Source organism: Macadamia integrifolia, chromosome 4 (assembly GCF_013358625.1).
Source record: "Macadamia integrifolia cultivar HAES 741 chromosome 4, SCU_Mint_v3, whole genome shotgun sequence".
Classification (NCBI taxonomy): domain Eukaryota; kingdom Viridiplantae; phylum Streptophyta; class Magnoliopsida; order Proteales; family Proteaceae; genus Macadamia; species Macadamia integrifolia.
Genome location: NC_056560.1, coordinates 23,041,146 through 23,067,718, shown reverse-complemented (window position 1 = coordinate 23,067,718; position 26,573 = coordinate 23,041,146). Strand labels below are relative to the sequence as shown.

At 37.6% G+C, this 26,573-nt stretch overlaps 1 protein-coding gene and 1 pseudogene across 1 annotated transcript; both read right to left on the bottom strand.

The window, feature by feature from the left end:
• Position 1: 1 nt before the first annotated feature.
• On the bottom strand, positions 2–1,594 carry LOC122076338. Its single transcript, XM_042641649.1, has 2 exons — positions 709–1,594; positions 2–618 (listed from the first exon to the last, which is right to left on the bottom strand). The coding sequence occupies exons 1-2, from the start codon at positions 1,592–1,594 to the stop codon at positions 2–4; spliced, it is 1,503 nt and encodes a 500-aa protein (XP_042497583.1).
• Positions 1,595–2,905: 1,311 nt separating this feature from the next.
• Positions 2,906–24,710, bottom strand: LOC122076337 (annotated as a pseudogene).
• Between the last annotated feature and the right edge of the window lie 1,863 nt (positions 24,711–26,573).

Below are 26,573 nucleotides of genomic sequence, written 5' to 3'. Positions count from 1 at the left end.
ATTAAACAGTTGAATCCGCGATCTTGTCAGATATAGATGTCTGACCTCCTCCTTTTTTCTTCTTCCCCTTTTTTTCTCCCACTGTTTTACCCTGCTCACCCATCAAAACAGCTCTATCCACTGCCTGAGCTCCCATCACAGCAATCTCCCTTCTACTAATTGTAGAGGTAGGGGCCGGACCATGCCCAGAGGAAGAAATCCGACCGCCCCTGCTCGTCAGGCCGCCTCGACTGGATCCCTGAATCAGTCCCGTTCTCTTTGTGCGCGATGACATTCTCACAGGACCCTGCGACACCCTCGCCAAAGAGACTTCCTGTTGAGAAGTATCCACTGTATCATAGACTGGGGAAGATCGGACCTGATATGGTCCACTCTCTTTTGAACCAGAATCCTGGTCTGAATCAAATTCTAATTCTGATTCAGAACCAGAATTAGACCCCTCCATGTCATCACTAGATTCCTTCTCTGATTCAACTCTCTCCTGCGCTAATCTCACATTTTCCAAAATAGGGAGATTTGTATTAGCCAAATTCAAATTAATTTGAATCTCACCTTCTTCTAAATTTGGAAGTTGAGAAGAGATATTATTTTGTGATTGTCCAGCAGATCCGTTTCCCTCTTCAATAGGTAATTTGCCTTTATTGTTCAAAATCTGATTTTGGAGAGGTAGATTTGAAAATTTTCTTTCCAAAGAAGATCCAGAGATACCCAACGAGTCACCCCTGTCCGAGTCAACTCCGTCTTCCTCGTATACCGCACCTGGTACCTTTACATTGTCACGAGCACTCTGCTTCTCATCCTCCATCTTTTTGAGTCGACAATTATTTACTTGATGACCCATCCGCTTACAGAAACCACACTTTGCACAATTATCTTCATATATTACTCGCTGACGAAAGCCAAAAATCTTAGTAGTACCTGGTTCGAATCTCTCTACCTGAACCTCCTCAACTCGAGTAGCAGCTTCCGAGCTATCAACTTCAACCAGCACTCGGGCAAAATATCCCAAAATTCCTTGCCTAGTATGATTATCCAGGGTAACTGGACGTCCCACCCCCTTCGCAATGGAGAGAAGGACATTATCATGCCAATATTCCAAGGGAAGGTCTGGGAAACGAACCCACATGAGTTTCGTGAAGGAATTTTTCTCATGGATGTTAAAATCTAGTCTCCAGTGTTGAAGCCGAATTAACTGTCCACGCACACGCAAAGGGGTTCTTCTCCAAATAGCCGCCTTATCGCCCTCACATCGAAATTGAAAAATGACGTAGCCTTTTCCCAGAGGGTGCATCACAACCCCTTGACTCAATTTCCAGTTATCTCTTGCCTCTTGACGTAAATCATCCAAAGATAGAAGACGAAAATTTACACGGCCTATTAGAGCAAACCTGAAATTCTGTCTCTTTGCTTCATAATCATTCTGTGGTATGACGATCCTTGTAATATTCCCTGCTTGAATCGGCTCTGGGAGCGAATCAATTGCAAGCCATGAGGCGAGACCTACCGCCCTTGCATAAGAACGAGTAGGTGCATTCACCTCCGGCCCCTGAGGAGGGGGTCCTCGATCCAAAGCCTCACGATCACCATTATCCATATCATCACCTTCAGGTTGGGCTGGAAATTAATAGATAACCCAAAAAAGATATATGATGGTTAGGAGTTAGGACCGTTAAGAGAATTTTCCTTCTATTTAGGGTAAATGACATTTTCCTTGATTATAAAAGGTTTAGTTTGTTATATGTACAAAAAATTTGAGACAGTGGAGTGTGGACATGATTGATAAAGTTGTAGGCAATTTAAGTACATGTTTAGGTCTATAGGGGAGATTTCTATTAGGGTGTTTGCACTTTTATATCAAATTCTTGTTAGATTTGGGATCAAAATCCTCTGTTTTTCTCATCCCTGTTTTTCCTTGTTTTGCTACCTGTAGAACACGACACGTGGACAATAGAGGATCCAACGATCAAGGTTGGGTGATGATTATTACATCCGGTGCGTTGGTCTTAAAGTTGTCCACGTGTCGTGTTCTGCAGGTAGCAAAACAAGGAAAAACAGGGATGAGAAAAACAGAGGATTATTTTCCTTAGATTTGGGGGCAGATGTTTCATTTGACCCCAGTGTGGGACATCACACCAATAGGCGTGGGATACGGCTTAGTATACAGGGGGCCTATTTGGTGTGGGAAGATGGCGAATGTCAATGTGGGTCCACTGATCAGAAAGGGAGAGGCCATGGATTTTGGGAAGGAATCCCCAGACTGACATTGTGGAAGGTTTTTTTTCCTTAAATTTAGGACGCACTTTCCATATTTACAATTAAAAGTCATTTAATTAGTACTGAAGAGTTTTGCCATAGATAAGCAGGTAGGTAACCTTTATTTAACTATGTTATGATTAGTTAATGTCAGCCTCAGCCTTTAAACTCAGTAAGTTAACATGTTAAAGATATGTCAACCGGGGATTTAGTTGTGGTCTACAAACATGACCAAGACCACAGGTGAATGCCTCTGATCTTATCCCTTGAATCAATTCTGTTATATCTTTCATTGAGTTGCATGTTTACATCCATTTCAAAAATCTTACTCCATATAAACCTGTATACTTTGTTCTCACAATCAATAACGCTTGTTTTCACCCTAAAACTACTCCAAAATAAACTACTTTTATTTCCTTGTTTGACTAAGACTGAAAACCCAACATTTTCTATTTTATACCTTTTCCGTAGTTCCACAACCTCCTCCCTGTCCAACATCTAACATATTTATTTTTCTAACCTTAAATAATTACCAGGATTTCTATTTAAAATGATATAATCATATAAACCAGCATGCAACGACTTCTAGGAAAGCTGAGACGATGCATCATGCTACAAACAGTGGTTTTTGTTCTATTTGTCTCACCTTTATCATCGAGATCCTTCCCTCCAAAGCAACCTTTCACCCAAAGGATTACTGAAACACATTTCTCCCTGCAAAGAATCAACATCTAACATATTAGGGGACCATATACTCCTCTACTGGGAATTGCGTTAGTCCCTTTTCCTGACCAGTAGAGGTGGATCTCCAAAGTATTTCCACTGACGATAACATTGTTAAATTCCTTAATGATGATCCTACCAACCCCTTTAGCTTCCTCTGCAATATTAAAATTCTTCAAACACATTTCTCCCTGCAAGAAACCTAAACAATGTCAAGAAAATTGTGTTTCAAGCGGGGGGAAAAAAAAATCAATGTTCTTCAGAAAGTAGGTGGAGATTTAACCAGATGATTCATTAAAAAAAAAAGAAAAAAAGAGAACCAGAGACTAGTTTCCTAAGGAAAATTAGTTGGGAACAATGAAATGGTATGATTAAAAGAATACCGATGATAACAATCTGGCATTCACTCACTTGAATTAACACATCAAATATGCGCCTACCAAGGCTGCTGTACGTCTGATCTTCTGTAAATGTTATTTCAGCAAAGTGGAGCCGCACTGTATAACTACCGCTTTGTAAGCAGAGACCATAATATCTTAGTGAGACTGGTGCACTGCGAGCTGTCATATATATGGATGGATCAGTCATCTTCAACACTGATGTGTTTGTGGTCGAGTACTGAGGATTGTTTCTATCCAAAAAGGTTCCTGTAGTGCTAGAAGCCCATCTGTCAGCAGGATAGAAGTATGATGCACCATCCACCATAGGTGCTGAATCATCAGCATACTCCTCCCCATCAAATTTCATCAACAGGCCTCCGCAATTGATAAACAACGAATGTTCTGCATGTGTAATTGGAAATTTGGAATCAAGGTAATGTGTTCATATATGATCACTTCCTGTGACCGCTCGTAAATCTTTAATAAAGTTTCTAATGTTTTCTTATCTCAAAAAGTAAGGAGATTCTACACTTACATTGAGGTTTCCCAGAGCAAGGGAGGTCCTTCTTCAAGCACCAACCAATTCTGCAAAAAGTTTCTGCATATGAATTCATTTTCTTCATATGCATCATTAATCGAGAAAAATAAATATTCCATGGAACGACAAACTTACGAGTTGTCTTCTGAAGATGAATAACTTGCAATTGTGTTCCAGTTAAGAAATCAGCAAACAAATTTTCATAAAGGAAATAAGAAAATCATCTACCATTTAAATCCAAAAGAGTTAATACAGGGAACTGAATATACACAGCATTTTGTTGTGCACAGCTGGGTTGTGAGGCGTATCCAGTAAAATTGTTGTAGGATAAATCACTGCAAGACAAACCAGTATCATACTATCATGTCATATACTGCATTTCTTGATGAAAATATGATAAGCCAAGACACATAGAGTGGTCGCCATAAATATCTCAAGTATGGAATTTATCGCAAAGATAAGTCACATGTAGGTGAAAAAAATCCTATGAACCATGACTCAGCTTTTGATGAGTAGAAATACTCACATTTTTATGTTGCCTTTTGAAAATAACCAATCTGATACTTCTCCAGTCAGAAAATTGTTAGAGAGAAACCTATGCCCATAAACAATATAATGCCTACTGTCATATTATAAGAGGAATCATTTACAAGAAAAGTTGAAATAGACGGCCCTGTCCTGTGCACAGAGACCTGTGACTATGCCCGTGAGAAAGTGCAATAAAGTGCTAATCATAGGCAGAGACCTGTGACTATGCCCGTGAGAAAGTGCAATAAAGTGCTAATCATAGGCAACCACAAATAATGGGATAAAGCTTCTTTATTCGGTTTTATAAATGAACAACTAGTAATCACATGTGAATAAAGTAAGATAATGACATTTAAAAGGAAAATAAAGATATATATATTACATACAAGAATTGCAGATATTTTTTTACATACAGGAATTGCAGATACGCCGAACTCCCAAAATCTGGAATTTGACCAGTCAACCTGTTAAAGCTCAGGTCTCTACAAAGGAGGGAAAAAAAAAATCCCATGAGAACATAACTAGGAAAGATTGTCTTCATACTGTAATTAATGATGGGCTTGTACAACAACAACAACAACAACAAACTCAGCCTTATCCCAACTTAATGGGGTGGGCCACATGGATCCGTGCATAACCCCCAAAAAAAAAGAAGATGAAGAAATGAAAATAAAAGGAAAGAAGCCAACACCAGCAAGTTAGGAAAAATCTCAGCTAAATGGGGTCAGCTACATGGACCTTTGCCCTCCAATCAGCTCTATCTAAGGTCATACTTGTAGAACATTCCAATCAATATAGAATTAACTTTAGTAATTCAAGGCCACGAAGACATTTACTCAATATATCCATGAAGATTCTAGATTTGAAAATAATTAATTAATGGAATTACTGCTGGTAGTCAAACTGCCTTTGTACCCAAATCTGCAGCTAATGGAATCCTATAGTCATCGGATTAATCAAGCATTAGTTTAGTGTCAAAACCTTCAAGTTAGATTGACAACTATGAGATCAAGTTTCTCAACCACATGATGAAAACATATAGGAAAGGCAAAGTAAATCAACCAAATAGAAAATAAATAGCTACCTTCAGAAATATGCAAAAGATAAGATGCTGTTACAATATCAGAACCAGAACCCAGCAATCACAAAAGAAAGGAGAGAGAAGAAGAGGTGGGGGAAAACTGCCCAGTGAGAATTGCAGAGCAGAATCATGAGAGTAATTTTCTCTCCCCACTGCCTGCCTTTTCTTCATATCCCAAGCATATTCACAACAGGAAACTAGTTGGAAACTAAGACTAAGAGAATCTAGTCTAACAAGGAAATAGAACTAAAATAAAGAGAAATTTACTTCCCCCTCCCCTGTAGTATGTTAGTTTTTACTAAAATACTCACACCGTTAAGTTAGACTAATATTTCGATAATACCCAGTTTACCCTTCAATATTGTTAAAATATGATTTCACCCTTCCAACCACAAAACCATAATATACTTGGAGGCTTCCCAGTTCAACCCACCCCCACCCCTACCCCTCTATCTTCTCCGCATCTCTATATTCTCCGGTGGAAGACAAACGGTGAACTTAGGCTACCGACATAGAACTCCAGCAAAGTTTGAGTGATAATCGATGCTAACTGGTTAACTTCGAGCGTCAAAACCAGTTAGCATCTTCTTCACCGTCGCCTTCATCATCGCCTGATCACTACCTCACCTTTGCCGGAGATAGTGACTACCTCTTTCACAATACTCAGGTTTTCACTACCCTAAATCTTTTCTTTTCAATTTGGGGGAAAATGGTTTTATGAAACTCTAGGGGTAAATTAGGTAGTTGATTTGTGGTTGAATTACAAAGCTAAAATCGTCTTTTACAATTCAAAACTAACACCACACTAACAACGTCGTCTGACAGGGGAGGATTATGCCATTTCTAAAAACACAGGGAAGGGGGATGTAATAAAAGCAAAGTACAGAGGATGGGGATGTAAATTGCTCTAAATAACAGAAAAGTAAAGAGAATAAATCCACACGATAGGGACACTCCCCTATCGTATAAGCCTTCAATATTGTACCCCCACGGTAGTGGGGGTCCATTCTTTAACACTCCCCCTCAGCCTGGAGCATACATATCTCTCATGCCTAGCTTGGTATAGTTCTTCTGGAAAGCAGGACCAAACAGATGCTTGGTAAAAACATCACCAAGCTGATTATCAAAGGACAAAAATGGAGTAACAATCAGCTTCTTCATGACAACACTTCTTGCAAAATGACAATCAATTTCGATGTGCTTGGTTCTCTCATGAGACACGGGATTGCTTGCAATGTAGATGGTTTCCTGGTTATCACAAAACATCTTCATGGGACAAGTCATCGGAAATCCCAATTCTTGAAGTAAATATTTCAATCACATCAATATAGAGGTAGTATGATTCATAAATCGATATTCAGCCTCAACACTGGATCTAGCGATTGTTATTTGCTTCTTGCTCCACCAAGTAACTAGCTTGCCACCGACAAATGTACAATATCATGTGGTTGATCTTCTGTCATTACCAACGCCAGCCCAGTCAGCATTAGAGAATCCTACCAAACCAACACTTTGATGAGGACGATAAATGAACCCCTTCCCTAAAGCTTCATTCAAATATCTCAATATATGAAAAGCAGAATCCTAATAAGCCTTCTTTGTTGACTGCATGAACTGACTGATAGCACCAACAACAAATGACATATCCAATCGAGTGATAGTCAGATAAATAAGCTTCCCTACTAACCTTTTACACTGGTGCCTGTCTTCAAGGGCTTCACCAGCACTAGTCCCAAACTTCTGATATCGATACATCAGACGATCAACTTATTTGGAGGAAAGCATACCAATCACATAAGAGTTCTAACACATATTTCTCTATGATAAATCAATTATTTTCTTACTTTGTAGGACTTCAATGCCAAGAAAAAATCTTAGGGCACCCAAGTCTTTCATTTGAAAATGTTGATTAAGGTAAGAGTTCACTTCTACAATCCCAAGTGTATTATCTCCAGATATAATAATGTCATCTACATACACAACTAATACAACCACCTTAGAGCCCTAACATTGTACAAACAAAGTGGTCAAAGAAGCACTGTGAAAACCTATAGCGAGTAACAATAGAGGTGAATTTTTCGAACCAGGTTCGAGGCAACTGTTTTAATCCATAGATCCATAGATGGCCTTTCGTAGCTTGCAAACTTTTTCAGAACTCTCCCCTTGAGCAATATACCTGGGAGTTCACTCCATATAAACCTCCACCTAGAGATCACCATAGAGGAAAGCATTTTTATGTCCATCTAATACAAGGGCCACTCTAAATTCACAGCTAAAGAATTAGTACACGAACAGAATTGAGATGAACAACTAGGGAAAAAGTTTCAAAGTACTTGACATCATATGTTTGAGTATACCCCTTAGCTACCAAACAGGCCTTAAGACGTTCACGAAACCATCAGGATTGTGTTTGATTGTGTACACTGAGCGTTGTATTTGATAGTGTACACCAAGCGACAACGCACAAGACCCTTACCCAAAGGAAAATCCATTAGAATCCATGTCTTTCAAGACAACAAGACATCCATTTCAGTTTCCATAGCCATTTTCCAGCCAGGGTGAGAGAAAGCTTCATGATTAGTCTTTGGAATAGATTAATGGACAATAAACAAGCAAATCATGGAACAGTGATGGAAGACAAGATAGAGACACATAATAAGATTTTGTGTCCAAGACCAAGTACCTTTTTGAAGTACAACAGGTAGGTCAGTTGGAGACTTAGGACTTGGATCAGATTGCATGATGGGCTGTAGGAATCGGAGCAAAAGTTGATGGCATAGCATTCTTGGGCCACTAATACACCTATAGCGGAGGAGATAAATGAGTAACAGATAGGAATAGGTGGGACACAATCATGATGGTCAGAGATGGTGGAGATGGAATAGGAAGTGGGTAATAAGATGTATTTTCAAAACAAGTAACATCAGCACTGACAAATTGGCAATGGATAACATGATCAAAGCACTTATACCCTTTCTAAGTTCTAGAATAACCAAGAAAAATACATCAAATCTCCTTGGGAGATAACTCATCAATATGAGGATGTAAAATATTAACAAAACAAAGACCACCAAATTCCTGCAGCGGAATAGTAAACAAGGGAGGATAGAGAAATAAATGGAAAAGAGAGATTGGTTATCTAGAACAAAAGAGGGCATCAGTGAATTAAAAAACCGGCAATAAGAACAACATCGCATAGAAAACGAATGGGACATTCATATGAATCATAAGAGACCTAGCAACTTCCAACCAGTGTCTATTTTTACGTTGGGCCACACCATTTTGTTGCAGGGTAAAAGAATAGCTAGTTTGATGAATCATCCTAGTAGTCAAGCAAAAGTCAGAAATTTCTCACTGAGAATATTCAAGGCATTATCATACCTGAAAGTTTCAATAGAATTATCAAACCGAGTTTCTATTTCATGCTAAAAAGCTTCAAAACCATCAATAAACCAGAAACAATCTTTCAACAAATAAACCCAAGTCAATCGAGAGTGATCATCCACAAAGGTAACAAAATAAAAAGATCATAATCTATTACTAACACGACAGCGATCTCAAATATCAGAATGAATTAAGGAAAATAAAGACGGACACCTAGACACACTATGGGGGGGAAACAATGACCGTTGATATTTCCCAAGTTCACAGACTTCACACTCTAGGCAAGGGACAAATTTGCAACTTGGAACCATTAGATGAAGCCTGGACAAAGATAGATGACCTAGACAAAGATGCCATTGAAGAGAGAAGTTCCACCCGTAGTTGTAGTAGCAGCAATTGACAGTCCAATGCCATCTAAATAGTATAGACTAGTCTGCTCAAGCCCTCCACCAATTGTTCTCCTTATTACAAGGTCCTAAAAAACACAATCAGGGTAGAAAGTAACAGAGCAATTAAGTGACTTAGTAAGCTGACTAACAGATAAGAGGCTTAAAGATAACTGTGGAATATGAAGAACAAAAGACAACGACATTGAAGAGGTACAAGATACTGTTCCATGTCCTGCCACATGAGTGGAAGAACCATCAGCAAGGATAATTAGAGAAGAGTTTTGAACAGGTATTATGGAAGAAAATAAGTTTGACTTACCAGTCATATGGGAGGAGGCACCAGAATCACTAGTCCATGGAGTGGATGATGTAGTACTAAGGAGGGTTGAGTTACCTGTGTGAGCTAAGTGGCTGTGGAAGTGGGAGGCAGATGTGTCAAGTTGTTGTAGACGCTTGAGGATCTGATTATAATCGTCGCGAGGCATAGAGAAAGTGGAAGATGCCCCAGATGCAGATGCAAGTGTAGTGACACCAAATGGCACTCGCTCAATAGAACTATTAACCATAATTGTGTTGACCAACTCATTGGCCCAGTCTTGTCGGCATGTTTATCCCAACAAGTGACAACAGTATGATTTGTCTTTTCATAGAAATAACATTGACGAGAAGACTTGTCAGTTTGCTGTCCACTTGTACCACGACCACAACATTGCCATTGGCCACAGCCTCTAGCAGAAAGGAGGAACCCCATTCTCGGCCAGTAACAAAAAGGCTGATCCTTCCCTTGGAGAGGGAGAAGAATCAACCTTGGGTGAAGTAACCAAACATACCAAACAAGAGACTGTTTCATTTGATAACAGTACCTTTTTACCAGCAGGAACGTGACTTTTCACAGATTGGTAGTCTGGGTGTAGGCCGGCCAAAATTTGGCAGTGTGAAATTCAGCCATTGAAGCTTCAATTGTTCTGGATCCTTAGTAAGGGATGGATGAATCTAGAGTTCCTCGAGGATACCCTTGTAACTACTTAAGTACTCATGCAACGACCAATCCCTTTGTTTGAAATTAAACATCTTTTCATAAAGTTCATAGGTTTGGATTATATCATTCTCTTGAGAAAAATTTACATTTAAGTCTTCTCAAACCCCTTTTAAAGTATCATGAAACATGACGTTGGCAGCAGTAGAAGGTTCCATACTATTCCACAACCAAATCTTGAGTGTGGAATTTTCATGCATCCAATCTTCATAGGCCGCAACAGCAGTAGCATCTTTCGAGTCAACGGATGGAGGAACAGAAGTTAGGTATTTCATCTTCCCTTTAGTGGGTATGTAAGCTTTAACAGCTTGAGACCAATAACAGATAATTCGATACACCATTAAGTTTAATGGTAGTAATCTGAAGATGACATTATCAACTGCAGACTTAGGATCAGCCATTGTGCTCACAATCAGCAACCAAATAATGGTAAAAGCACACCTGATATCTGAAGAAAAACCCAACCAGAAGTAGCAAGTAGCAGCAAATATCTACAAAACAGTACCCCAAAGAGGTTCCCTCATCCATTGGACAGATCAAATAAAATACCACGAATTGATGCGCCCAAAAAAACTCAAAAAACAGAGTATCTCCTGGAGAGAATAAGAGGGAACAGAAGCAGCAAACCTAAGGCTATAAACAGCCTCAAAGCAGGGATCGAATGCCCTTCTTCAGTTGTGTAACATAGTCCTCAAAAGAGGAATATCATCCAGTTGATGAAAAGAGACAGAGAACTGCAGAATCTTGCTGGTGGCAAAACAGAGACTTGAATCTTTGATGACAGCAGCCCCCTTCACATATCAATCACCGTAGGCCAAGAACTTGATTGGCAAATAAGGTAGAGAGAAGAAAGAGCCCTAGTTGCAGAGCCCACCGAGTTTCATATCAGAACCAGAAACCAGCAATCACACAAGAAGAAAGGAGAGAGAAGAAGAGGAGGGAGAGACTGCCCAGCAAGAGTTGCAGAGCAGAATTGTGAGAGAGTAATTTCCCTCCCTACAGCCAGCCTTTTATGAATATCCCAAGCATATTCACAAAAGGACACTAGATCCCTTAGTCTACAAGGAAACTAAGAGAATCTAGTCTAACAAGGAAATACAATAAAATAAAAAACAGAAAAGTAAAGAGAATAAATCCACACGATAGGGGCACTCCCACTAACCTGTGAGACTTAAATATTGTATGCCCACGGAAGTGGGGGTCCATTCTTTAACAGATACAATTCAAATTAACCTGAAGTCAGATAGGACAATAACAGAAGTAAATCGGTGAATTAGATGAGCTTGACAATAGGATAATTTAAAGTATATAAATCTTAGAAATTACTTAGGAATTAGCACCACAAACATAGAATGGACTATGCCAAAAACTATCTGGTTGACCTAGAACTCAAGTACTCCCCAAATGAAAGGTACTGAGCTTTTCAAAACAGCTATAAGATTAGACAAGTTCAAGTTGACTGAAAGTTTAAAATACTCATGAGTTACTTTAGTGCAGTAATCATGCATGAGTTGACTAGACGTACTGAGGATCCAGACCCTTAAATTATGATTTTTTTTCTGATGGCATATTTTTACTGGAAGACACAAAAATAGGGATGAATGCTAAGTTAGATTTATGGACAGACACTTCTTGAATAAAAAGTTTCAAGATAAGCTGAATAAAAACAACCACATGAAGTGTAACCTTAATTAAAGTAGGACTGAAAGTAGGCGATGAGAATTGATGAAAGGGAGATACCTCAAAGTGATATTTTTAGATACCTATTTTCAATCATAAATAAAGAAGGAGAAATGAATGATGATATTGCATAATAAATAAGCAAGGTGGATGGAGTGAAGGGGCACTTATGGAGTGTTGTCTGTAACGCATTCCACTAAAACACAATGGAAATTTTTATAGGGCATCTACAAGACCAGCAATGGTGTGTGGAGAAAAATATGGGCAGTGAAGAGATTAAGAAACAAGATATAAATAAATTTAGTGTAGCTGAGATAAGGATGTTGAGATGGACGAGTGGTAAAACTGGGGGGAAAAAAATGAAAAATGAATAAATACATTAGAGGTAATATAGGAGTACCTTTGACACATGATAAGTTGGGAAAAAATTATTTTATGTGGCATGCAACAAAGACCTTTGAATAGAGAAGCTGAGGAAAGACATGCATGGATTAGGGTTGACAACAACTATGGCTTTAAATAGAATTGAATGGAGATATAGGATCCTCATAACTAAGCCATATAGTTGGGATGAGGCTTAGAAGTGGAGTGGAGTTGGGTTGAGTTGCAGATGAGTCACTTAAGATTTTTCCAGGTTTCTGCTGAACCATCAATATTTCTTAGAATGTTGGAAGAGTCTGATCAAAATCCATTTCACCTGTTTCTAAACAAGGTCACTCATAAAAGTAGTCAACTTGTTCCAATATATCCTTCAACAACAACCAAAATCTTATCCCAACTTAATGGGGTCGGCTACATGGAGATTCCAAGCAAGGACGAGCACGAGGATCCATGCAAAAAGATTGACGGATTATGACTAATTATAACAAGTGCCAACTGTCAAGTGTCAACCTAACGCACCACTACAAATCAGCCACAAGCTTATAACGAAAGACTATAATAAGGTACCAGCTGTCTACCTGACGTATCATATAGATCAGTCAAGCCAAAGCATCCTACATGCATTATGTTCTCCACCAAGACAATCTATCATCCAACCTACTTTTATAAGAGGAATAAGATAAGGAATTCTTGACAGCCCGGCTAAGCAAAAAAGTAACAAATCGAACCACACAACTCCACATTGAAAACTATATTATCAACACACAACTCTGCATTGAAAAATAGATAATCAAGAACTATGTTCTTGATTAATGAAAACATCCTTGACAACTGCTTTCACAATTGTTCGTCTTTCATAAGTCCAAGAATTTCACCTCTGACTACGGAATACGAATGCCCCTAACTGTCCCTGTTAATCATTACACCGATCCCGAAGGCCACCGCAATAGGACCGAAATCCTATGATGTTGTCGGCTTGCTTTGAGCACTCTAATTTCTTCAAAGTAATAGCGCCGAACGCACGAACCGGACAATTAACGCTAGGAGCGTATCGTTGAAAAAAGGGATAAGACGACTGGTACACATCGTGAGGCTGACCGATTGGCCCATCCCAAAGTCCAACTACGAACTTTTTAATGCAACAACTTAAATATACGCTATTGGAGTTGGAATTAACCGTGGCTGTTGGCACCAGACTTGCCCTCCAATGGATTCTCGTTAAGGGATTTAGATTGTAATCATTCCAATTTCCAGACTCAAAGAGTTCAGTATTGTTATTTATTGTCGCTACCCTCCCCGTTCCAATCTATCCTTCACGTTTCTAAAATTAAAATCAGGGTAGAGTGGTAGAACTAGACTTGAAGGCAAGGATCGAAATCTTGTTTCGTTTCAGTGGGTTCAGAATCACCAACTCGGCGAGATCTTGGCGAGTTGGTGTATTTTTTTTTTTTGACTCGGTTGACTGTTTCAGTGGTTAAAAGGCCATATTTTGACCTGAAACTTGGTGGGTAGCTTGCTTTAAAGTTAATAAACATACTTAGACCATAAATTTATAAAAATATTAGAACATGACATTGTTTTAGAGTTGCACCCTTGTTTGGCAACAACCATCGAACTGTTCTGGAGAATATGACATAACATAACAAACATCATGTATGCTTCACAACACTTTAATATTAATCTCTTATTTTTATTTTATTTTATTTTTAAAATCAAAACAGAATATTTTTCCCTATTTTTAAAATTATTTTTCAATTATTAATCCATTTTTTATTTTTTGAAAATTAAAATAAATAATTACCGGCTGAAAGAAAAAAATTCACTCCGATAGAGTCGTAGAATAGGCAATGGTAACATATATATAATTGACTTCCATCAAAGGTATATTTATCATAAAAGTAACAATTTATGTTAATGAAAAATGCATTTTTAAACCAGAAAAATAAAAATTAAAAATATTTATGTACCAAAAAAAATAATTTCGACTCTATCGGCCTCTAGTGTCTAACATATAAAAAATCTAGCCACATCCAACATATATTTATGTACTGTTTAAAAAAAAAAAGGTTTTGGGGAAAGAACTTTACCTTTCCTAAGCTTAGAATGTATAGATATTGTTATAGGAGTGATTTGGAAGGCAATATGTGTGATGATGTGGCTAATTAGAAGCCAATAGGGTGACTTTGTGTTCAAAATGCAAGATGGAACCGAGATAGACGAGACAGGCGGGACAGAGTACACCAAAATGAGGTATTTATAAGCCTTTACAATGTAACATTTCGGTATCTCACCAAGATGATACCGATATCAAGGCCGAGATACCGAGATGATGTACAAAGTGTATTTTGTAACCTATCTCGTCTCGGCAAAAAAAAAAAAATCACAAAATAACCGAGATCTTGGCGAGATTTTGAACCTTGCTTGAAAGTAATCCATGGCATGAATTCTGATTGTCACTAACAATCACCTTTGATCAACATAGTAAATTGTTTATTCTATCAATTTGGGATGAAAATGTGAAACAGAATTGAAAAGCCCAAATACTGATTTCTGATGGATTATTTTTTAGCAAAATCCATCCAGAAAAGTATAAAATAAGCTTAGTTCAAAGGGAAAGAGAATTCCATCAAATGAAACTCACAGAGTTTTTAAATTTGGCATCAGTTTTCCAATGTATTCTGGGATTGGACCCGTAAGAGAACAATTTCTCAGTACCCTGCACCATCAAAGAAAGCGAAGTCCTCATGACCCAGACAGAACCATAGACAAACTGGCATATGTTAATGCCATGTCGTCAAGTACATCCATCATTCAACATAAATTCCTTCAAATGAAGGGGGAAAACTCACAATTCATTTATATTTGCCAGATTCCGCAAGTCAGGGAAAGGAAAACTCATATTTGACCCATGAAGGTCAGATACCCTCCTGAAATTCAAAATGCACTAAATCAAATCAAAGCCAATCCTTCAATTCTCTACTTCAGTTCATAACCACAATAAAGGCCAAGGATCAAATATAATAACATTTTTAGTAGTTCTAGAAGGTGCACTCACAATGCAGTTAGGTTTTTCAAGAGGGAGATATTAGAAGGAACAGGGCCCTCCAAGGACGTGCCCTGCATATCCCTGCAATACACAATTCGGGAAAAAAAAAACATATAAGATATCCTTAGATAATAGAAAAAATCTTCATCGAACGAAGAAAATGGAAGAGAGGTTCCCAATGAAATAAGGGATCTTCCCAGAGATGTCAGTCCCATCTATCAAACTGCAAATAGCAAGCCAGTTCAGGCATTTATTATTTCAAAAGGTTAAATCTGTCCAAACAACTACCTACAACTTACAATTGTACCAAGTTAGTAAGCTTGCCATATGTTTCCGGTATAATTCCCGAGAAATTGTTCGTAGAAACAATGCTGCAAGAGTAAGAAAGCTATATAATGAGTTTATTTGAAATAGTAATAGTAGTAAATATAATTTGATATTGAATGTTGATGACGATAATGATGGTGCAACCGTACAACAACAAAAATAATTACATAACCATCATTTCTTCTATACTACCATTAACAATCTGCAATTAAGTTACCAAGACTGACCAAAGAAAAACCCTGTTTCCTCAATCAAACAAGCCCTGTCAACATCAGAGCCCTCAAAGAACAAGAGAGATTTCAAGTGATTGATCCAAAGGCCCGACGACCCCTTAAAATGGTGTAAATGAGACATAATGGACTCAATCAAAACAATGTTCACTTTAGAGAAGATCATGAGATCGTCATCAAAGGCGAGAAGGGAAAGCTTCAGAGCCTTGCACTAGGGAATGGGAGAGAGAAGTTGTTGATCCGTACTAGTATAAATACTTTTGTATAGGACTTCAATGGCTAAGGAAAAGATGAATAGGGAGATGGGACAGCCTTGTCAAATGCCCACTATAGAGGTGAAGAAACCGGCCAGACTACCATTAACAAGCACCTAGAAATACAAAAAAGAAATACAGTGATAAATCCAATTGACAAAAACTGGAGGAAAGGCCATCTTAAGCATGACTTTAGAAATGAAGTCAACCTCAAGGAGTCAAAAGTCTATGGATATCGATCTCCATAAGGGCGGTAGAGTAATGAGACTTTCTATTGAAGCCTCTGATAAGCTCATTGCAGAGGATGGCATTATCATAGATAATTCTTCATGCGATGAAAGCCGATTGATTGTCACTAACTAGAGAGTCAACCACTAACTTAAGCCTTGGAAAGGACTTTGTCAATGACATAAGAGATGCAAGTTATATCTTGGGCATCATGTTGTGAGAGATGACGAGCTAAGGATGTTAGGACTTTCACAATCCAACCATATTGACAAAATTTTGTAACGATTTAGAATACAAGATTTTAAGAAAGGAAGTGTTCCTTTCAGACACGACATCACTCTTTCTAAGTTATAGTGTCCTCAAACCCTTAAATGTTAAAGCTATGAGAAGGTTCCCTATGCTTCACCAGTGGGGGTCTGATGCATTCGAGGATATGTACCAAACTAAACATTTGTCATGTTGTTGGTATAGTTAGTCATTATCAATCAAACTCTGGACCAGAACATTAGACTATTGTCAAGTGCAGCATGAAATACTTGAAAAGGACCAACGATTATTTCTTGGAGTATGGTGCAAATAGTATATCAGTAATGGGATATACAAATTCTGATTTCCAGACTGATAAGGATAACAAAAGGTCCACTTCTGGTATGTTATTCATGATGGAAGGAGAGACAGTCATATGGAAGAGTGCCAAGCAGAAGTCAATGGCAAACTCCACAGCTAAAGCAGATTACTTGGAAGCTTGTGAAGCAGCCAAAGAGGGTTTGCGGTTGGGGAAGTTCTTAACTGACGTTTATGTGATACCTGAGCTAGTGCAGCACCCTATGTTGTTATATAGTGAGGAAGCCATAGCTCAAGCAAAAGAACCAAGAGCACGTTAGAGAAATAAGCATGTGGAGTGTAATATCATCTCATCAAGGAGATCATATAAGATAGCGATATCAATATTTCCAAGGTTGACATTGCAGACAATTTATCAAGCCCAGTGATGAAGGGAGTTACACCAATTGTATTTAATTGACATGTTGAGAATATGGGTGTAAGATTGATAAGAATGGTCTTTGATGTACAAGTGGGAGATTGTTCGAGATATATTGATATATATATATATATATATAAGGATTAAAGTATCGGTATCGATCACCATGTCGGTCAGGTCATTTGAAGAGACATATCATAGCATATCGTATTGAAGATACGCAAGATACGCACAAAAATGGACAAGATACATATGAAAATACACTTTTGCATAAAAAATTAGTATAAATAAGCAATATATAACATGTACCATGCATAAATTTAAAATACATAACATATATTGAGAGACAAGTGCATACAATTGAAATTGTTATAAAGGATGAGGTTTCTTACATGTAGTAATAATTTATTGTCAACTTTCTAAGAAATTTTAAATTCTATGAACAAATCAATGCAATAATTCATTTTTTTTGCAATATTTAGTTTGTTTTACCCAAATCTACTCAAATATAGCAAAAAAAATGGAGTAAACAATGATTTGCGGAAAAAATTGAGTTTTTCAACTTACCTGTCTTGCGTTATATTTAACTTCAATGGATGATTTCTTATGCTTCAATCCTCTAAACATCAGAATCTTTTGCTATGAATGATTTCAAGCCCCAAGTCCAAGAAATGAAAGGGAGATCAATTGTGTTGTTGTGCTTCAAATTTTGGAAACTTATGTACTGCTAGCAAAGAGAACAGGCTCTGTTTCGAAAGTGAAATGGGTCTTGTAGATATATATCTTACGTATCGTTATGTATCGATGTGTATCAGCTGATAGGTATCGATATGCAAGGATACACTTCCTTTTTTTTTAAATGTAGAGTATTGATATCGACCGACACCGATACATATGCTGATTTGATAAAATACGGACCGATACTTTAAACCAGGTATATACATGTGTGTGTGTGTGTGTGTGTGTGTGTGTGTGTCCATCAAATCCATTTCAATCAAGATCGACTTTATTGATATTTTTTATATGTGATGGTTGCCTTAGGTTTGACCTTAAAGTGTTCACAACTAAGGACAAAATTAGGCACTTTGTTCTTACAGTTGTCACAGTGTATATTTCGCAATTGAATTGTAGAATATAAATGTGAGCACTCATATTCTATGTTGAACGTGATCTTCAAGATTCTTGTATAGAAATTGTTGGTTGTTTGAACAACAAGAATCTCAAATAGTCATTTTATCTCTATACCTAAGAGGTCCTTACCATTGTAGTTGCGCATTGTGCACTTGTGGTGTACCAAAGGTTGATGCCTACTCTGGCTACATCTCAGTATGTCTGGTGTACAATGTTCTGGTGTAGATGGAAGCAATATTCGACATGGTATCCACTTTCCGAAAGGGAGAACATCTTGAGAGAATTATCTGATAGTGATTGGATGCAAATTCTAGTACCGGTGGCAGTTTTGTAAATTGTTTATAAAGCATTTTATGCCCAATCACCAGTTAAGACTCTCTGATATTGGTCATTCCATAGATTAGGGTTTTTAGCAGTGTCTGTTTCTCTACCCATATGTCCATTATGTAATGCTGATAAGTGAAGGGACTAAAATGTAAAGAAAATTTTCTCGCTTCGGGGATAAATGATTACATCTTGCATTGATTGTCCTTATGTGTGATAATGGACAAGTTATGAGATCACCCATTTAGATCACACCACTTGTCCCAATCACAATCGTTGGTTGTAAAGACATTTTGTAACAAATATTAAGATCATGCATGGATCCATGTAACCGACATTGTTGTTGTTACAAATATTATGGTCATGAGAAACCTTGATCACTCTCATGATTGAGAATTCAGAATTAAGTGAGATTACAGAGGAAGAGAAAATCTCTTCTCCATCAGGGTTTACAATGTTGAAGGTTCTTCTTCGATCAGGTGATAATGGGTATAAGTGTTGCATTCCATTGGTTGCCTTTGTGAATTATATCCCGACAACCAAATTTTGTTTTGGCATTCCATATACCAACATAAGTCAGACCATATGAAGCCATATTAATCATTTATCAAGTAAGCATGTCTACATGTCTTGGCAAAAAGAAGGCATTATAAACCGTATGAAGACAAATCTTGGTCCAACTTTGAGTATTTTATGATTTCACCTATGTCACCATTTTTTATTTTCTAAGATATGATTTATGACATTATTTACATTGACAAACACCCTTAATTAATTGAATACAGCTAAATTTTGTGCCTATTCTCTGCAGTTTACTGTGGCCTACTGTTGATTCTTTCTAACAACAAAGACTGTATGCGAACTATTCTGACTAGCATCAGATTCTTTCATACCGTATTATATTCAAATAAATGTAACACCCAAGAATACGGCAAGTACCAGACCCACTTAGGAGATCGGTGAGGTATTCTTACCAAGAATACGGCAAATACTAGAGTGTTTGAGAGATCGGTGAGGGTGTGCAAACTTTAGTCCTTAACATGGCACAACGCGTTTTAAAGCCTCTTTGGGGCCAAAGAGGACAATATTGTACAAGGTTAATAGGGACGGGGTGTTACAAATGTTATTAGAGCAGACCTCGGTAGCGTGTGGGGCCACAACGGGAATGCTATGCCGAAAGGGAAAAATATTGTAACTCCCAAGAATACAGCAAGTACTAGACCTACCTAAGAGATCGGTGAGATGTCCCCACCAAGAATACAAAAAATACCAGGGTGTTTGGGAGATTGGTGAGGGTGTGCAAACTTAGTCCCACATCGCTTAAGGGGAGATTACTGAGCTAGTTGATAACCTCTAACCTCCTTAACATGGCACAATGCGTTTTAAAGCCTTGAGGCAATGGATCAAAGAGGACAATATTCTGCAAAATTAATAGGGCTGGGACGTTACATATAATATTTTAACCACATTATTTTTGCTTCAAACAGGACAAAGTTCTCCTTATCATGTTGTTGATCTATATACCCGAATCAATAGTTCAATCTTTTACGCAGTAAATCCTCACCCTCTGGATGTTTGTTTTTTAGAAAGTTAAATCATTACAAGAGGACTTTGCAAGACCTTAAATGGACTATAGGTTATTGCCTCAATGTAGGCACCGAAATCAAAGCACATCCTAGTATGACGGGGACAGGAGAAAAAGCAAAATCAATATTCCTGCACTTAACCAACCCCTTCTGTAGACACAACCACTTGCAATCTCTGCTAATGCAGTACCGTTGCCTAATCTCAATTTGCACCATGTTCTTTGGTCAATATCAACTTCGGCAAGTTCATTTCAAAGACAACGACTTGAATCCATCTACTAGATACTCACCTTGATTTTTTTTACTTTTTTTTGGGGGTCGGGGGGTAGGTACCTTGAACAGAAACTAATTGCGACCAATACACAAATTTCTTCAGTTGAATAAATAGATTTGAGGCTCTGTAATTGTAATCAGTACGCTCAGGAATGTCCAAAAATATCCACCTAAACTAAGTATGAACGTAAACAATGGAATGAGAAGAGAAAGCTTACAATCTCTTCAACCGTGACAAAATACCAAGCTCTGGAGGAAGGGTTCCTTCAAGTTCGTTATCTTCCAAGACCCTAGAAATGAAAATTAGAATGAGAAAATCGGTTTATGCGTCATTTCATTGTCCTCACCTATCAAGAAGCTTAAGCCATCGATACTCACAGCTGCTCCAGCGTAGCGATGCCACCAATCTCCTTAGGAATTGTTCCACTGATGCGGTTTCCCAACATAGAGCTGCAATTCCCCCACAGTTTGGGTTAGGTTAGTGTCCTCATTAAATGTTTCTGTCGAAGAACTGAAAGCAAGCAACTTAAGAATTCAAAACTACAAATGCAAAGAGAGAAGTAGAAGAAGAGGAAGAATTAAGTAACTCACATGATGACGAGAGGGATCTCAGCCCAACGAGTAGGAATTGATCCATTCAGATAGTTTAGAGTCAGGTCTCTGTTCACAAAAACATTATCCTGCCTCGGTTAAAATGGAGTTTGGAAAACGAAAAAATCAATGGCGCCAAAACCACTTCCCCACTCTTTTTTTGTGGGAGTGGGCAGGGAGGAAAAGGTTCTCCAATCTGTCAGTTAGGGTACTTGGTCCTCTCTCTCCGGATCAAAATCCTCTGTATTTTCCATCCATGTTTTTCTTTGTTTTGCTATCTGCAGTACGCGACAAGTGGACAATAAAGAGACCAACGATCAAGATTGGGTGAAGATTATTACATCCGGCGCGTTGGTCTTAAAATTGTCCACGTGTCGCGTTCTGCAGGTAGCAAAACAAGGAAAAACAGGGATAAGAAAAACAGAGGATTATTTTCCTCTCTCCCTTATCTCTCATGTGTACTCTCGATTCCTTTTGGTCAGAAATTAGAGAATGTTTTCTTTCCAAGGGTGTAGCCGCTGCATCAACGCGGGGTCACACCTGGAAGCATCAATAGTGTAGCTGTTTCTAATCTTTCATGGGGCCGAGGTAGTCAAAATGACTGCCTATGTGTCTTCGTGCAACCCTACACTCTTCGGCACAAAAAACATTCTCCCTAGAATTCGCTTTCCTTTTTTCATTGAAATCCTTTGAATTTGAAAAGTAAAATAAAAATTACATACAATCATGTTGGATAATGATAATAAAAATTTCTTTTTTGGATTAAAATTTTTTCACTTCCTTTGCCTTTGATTTTTTTTTTTTTTCCATCAAATGCAGCCTTAGGCTGTGTCTAGAAGCCAAGAGAAAAAAAAAAGTACAATTTTTGTACTATTTTTTTAGTCTAAGAAATTCTCATTGTGCTTGGCATGCCTTGAGAGAAGATTTTTTTTTTTTTTTTTCAAAACTCACTTTTGAAATTGTGAAGTTTTTCTTTTGCTAAAGAAAAAATCTTGCCAAAAACACAAGAAAATACAAAAACTATTATTTTCTTTTCTTCTAATGGTAGCCAAACATACATAATTTTTTTTTTCTTACCATTTTATCTCTTTTCCATTCTATTCTTTTATTTTATTAATTAGATCTATGTCTACCAAGAGAAGAAAAGAAATGAAATGAAAAGGAAAAAAGAATTTGGAAAAGAAAAGAAGTGAAATGGTAAAAAATAAGAAAAATATATATGTTTGCGGTTACCATTAGAAGAAAAGAAAAGCTTTTGTATTTTCTTATGTTTTTGGCATTTTTTTTTTTTTTGGTGCAGACAAAGAATTCACCATTTCCAATGAGAACTTTGGAAATTAAAAAAAAAAAAAAATCTTCTCTTGATCTACCAAATACAAAAAAGAATTTTTTAAACCAAGAAAAAAATATAAAAGAATTTTTGTTGTGTATTTCTTTTATTTTATTTTCTTCTCTTGGCTATCAAACACAGCCTAAGGTAAAAGTTTGACAGAGCTTTCTTTGGGCAAGTGAGTTAACCTATACCCCCTCAAAGAGATTTTTCTACTTATTTTCTCTATCTGGGAGTGCAACGTATAGCACTCCTTTAGTCTATATCTCTCCTCCCACAACAAAAGGGCAAATATAACATTTCATTGGAAAAGAAAAAAGATCGACTCAAGAAAATATTAGTGTACACAGAATTGATTTTCCCAAAATAACTACTACTACAAAAAAAAAAAAAAAAAAAAAAAGACCATGTGAGGAGGCTTGGGCTACACTGCTTTGTTAGAGAGCCTTTATCCAAAAATTTATATGGATTGTGCGAGCTACCATCCTATACTTCCCAATGTACTGGCATATATTCCCTTTGCAACTTTAGTTAGGGTAACTATCATTTATACGGCCTCTCTCTCTCTCTCTCTCTCTCTCTCTCTCGTCCCAACCCATCCCTCTTCCTACAACATAACCCCCCTCCACTCCACCATTTGCATCTCCCATGCGACCCAATAGCCACATTGAGATATACAGCCAAATAGAACTGAAGGAGATCTTAGTTCTACATACTGCCTTCAGCTCACCCCTCGTTGCATCTCCCCTCAAACCCAAACTACTCGAAACGACATATACAATCTAGTGATGTATAGACGTATCTAAAGACCAGGGAGACCGAAATCTCATAGATGACAATCTCGCCGATGGTAAAAAAATCTCAATAGATCATCCAATGCTCTTCCTTCGAACACTCTCCTACTATAGGGGCCCAATGAAGACCCCGAATGACCTAGTCAAGAACATTTTTTTTTTCCGTGTAAAGAAGATCAAGAATATCACATCTAAAAAACTGGACGAGTGTCATATCCATGGTTCTAAGTATTGGTGTCGGATTGCTCGTATGGCAAGTATCCGATCCTAATACCTGGTTGATATTGTTTCGGTTGAACTGTACAGATTAGGAGTAAAAAAAAAAACAATATTTAAGATGAAGCAAGGGTATTTCTATCTGATACAGGCAATCCGATACTAATCTATTCCAATATCATACATTAATACCCAGTTGGATTCCGTGCTCTAAAACCATGGTCATATCACTCATGAGTATGTTATAAAGGATCTTACCAAAAAGGAGAATTTACTGTCACTCCCCTACGCTTGGGCTATATGTACTGACTCCCTTACCTTTTACCTTCTTTCTTTTTTTTTCCTGATATTCCCTTGCTTTTGGACTTTTACATCTCTTTCTCTCTTACTCTTTTCAAATACCCAAATCACCCCTCTTTTTCACCTCCAACCTATTAATATATATTTTTAAATTGATTGGTTCAAAACATACTTTTACTAATCCAAGAAAACAGCCAACTAGTTTGTCCTTCCATTATTACTTGGTTCAAATGTTGTTTTGTTGGCTGAAACTCAAACTCCTCCTCAGCTCCCATATCATTATTATTTTTCCTTTTGAATTTTCTTTAAATGTATTAGTATCTTTTTTTTTTTTTTTTGCTAATCAAATGCATTAGTATCGAGTCACTTAAAGATACTATTTATTTATTTATTATTATTATTATTTATTTTACCTCATCTATCATTAAGAATATTGTTTATTTATTTACTTCTTTCTTTTGTTTCATCCATCATCACGAGCTTAGTAATCTATATTTTTTTTTATCAGTATTGGATAGATATCAGTCTTAGCCGATACTAATTTGGATCGGTATCGATTTCAATGTTATATTCTCCGTTAGGGTTGTTACACATGGTTTTAAGGATTAAAAAAAAAAAAAATAAAAGTATTAGATCTATATTGTTCTCAACCAATATCGATATTGTTCACTTAATTTGAACAATTCAATACCAACTACCTGAACCATGCCCTTCATTTGTGCCATCTTTCTACAATGTCATTTTTTAACTAATCAATTTGAAAAGAGTTTGATAAGTTACAAATTAAAGGAGTGGTAATCTGGATATTTAAAAAGAGCAAAGGAAAAAGAGATCAAATCAAAAAACAGCAGAATATCAAAAGAAAAAAAAGAGATTAAGGGAGTTTTAGTAAATATAGGCCACGTGTAGGGGAGTGATAGAAATTCCCTTACCCAAAAAAAAAAAAAGAATTGTTATAAATGAGACCCTGATATTTCATTAGTCAACAAAGTTCTATAAAAATTTCTACATAAAAAAATCAATAAAAATTGTTTCTTTTTGAAAAGTGTTTTTAATGTAGTAAGAGATTATGGGGCAAAAAAAAAAACATTTAAAAAATAATTATGAAAACACCACTAGCCTGAATCAATGTTTTGAACTTCTTCTTCTTTTTTTTTTTTTTTTTTTTTTTTTTTTTTTTTTTTTTAAGTATTACATATATCAGATTAAAGCTTAGGTGACATGTATGGGTGAAGAGTAGGGGTGTAAATCGGTCGGTCCGGCTCGGTTTTGGTCCGGGTTGAGTCGATTTCGGTGTGGGAAAGCTGAAACCGAAATCGAACCAATAAGGAAATTCTGGTTTCGGTTTGGTTTCGGTGCGGTTTGGTTTTGGTTTGTCTTCGGTTTCTTAAATCGATTTGTAACCGGGTTGGTTTTGATTTTTGGTCCAGTTTGGATTCGACTTTCCATACAAATGTATACAAAACTATGCAAATTTTGATTTTTTTAATGAATTTTGGAGTGTTTCGGTTTCTTACAGGTTTGGTTTCAGTTTTGGTCTGGGTTTTGAGCTGGTTTCGGTTTGGTTTTGGGTTCATCCGGTTTCCGATGTGGTTCGGTTTGGTTTTGGTGTTGCAATACTGCAAACTGAACCGAACCAATATGGCTTCGATTCGGTTTGGTCCGTGTTGTTATCGGTTTGGTCTGGCCGGTTTTACCGGTTCGGTTAAGGAATTGACACCCCTAGTGAAGAGTCTACTGTAACATGAAACCACCCAAGATTGTTAATGCAATTTAGGATTTATAGAATTTAGGTACGTGGGATTTACAAGTAACATGATGGTTCTAAGACTTATCTTAGGCTTGATAATTGGCACCCTTATGGGGTTCTAATTGTTAAATATGGGTGATAGAATTAGATATGATATGAGATCGGATAGGTTGGCTAAGGTGTCACACCCCGTTCACACTGAACCAGAGCGGTGACCGAGTTAACACCGGTTAACCCAAACCTGCCAGGATCATCAGATACTGTATTCCACCACAGCACACACACACTAACATAAGTTCATCAGATCAGCGGAAGACTAAGTTTTACCTGTGAATAACTCCCATATACTTGATACCCAAATGGTGATACAATAATTATATACATTTGGGCCCGAAGGCATGATATATACACAAAAAGAATAAAATTCAAATATCAAGTATATACAGTAAATCATCAAAATCATCAGAGTGCACAGCTCGGCTCGGTATCAAGGCTGGAGCTCAGCTCGGCATTAAGGGTTGTGCCCAGCTCGGCATCACATAGAAGAGCTCAACTCGGCCTCAGAAGTGGAGATCAGCATGGCCTCCAGGGTGGAGCTCAGCACGGCCTCAGAGCTGCTATCCTGCAACACAGCTCTCGCACGAGCAGTCTACGCCGTGCTCAAACTCCTCAGGGGTCCACCAGTCCTCTTCAGGAAATTCGACTGTGGGACCCACCCCATGCTCCTCAGATGTATGACCTGCAAAATCATCTAAAAAGGGGGTGCACACGTGGGATGAGCTCACTAGCCCAGTAAGTAGAGAGGTGGACCACACACAACAGTCCACACATCACAACA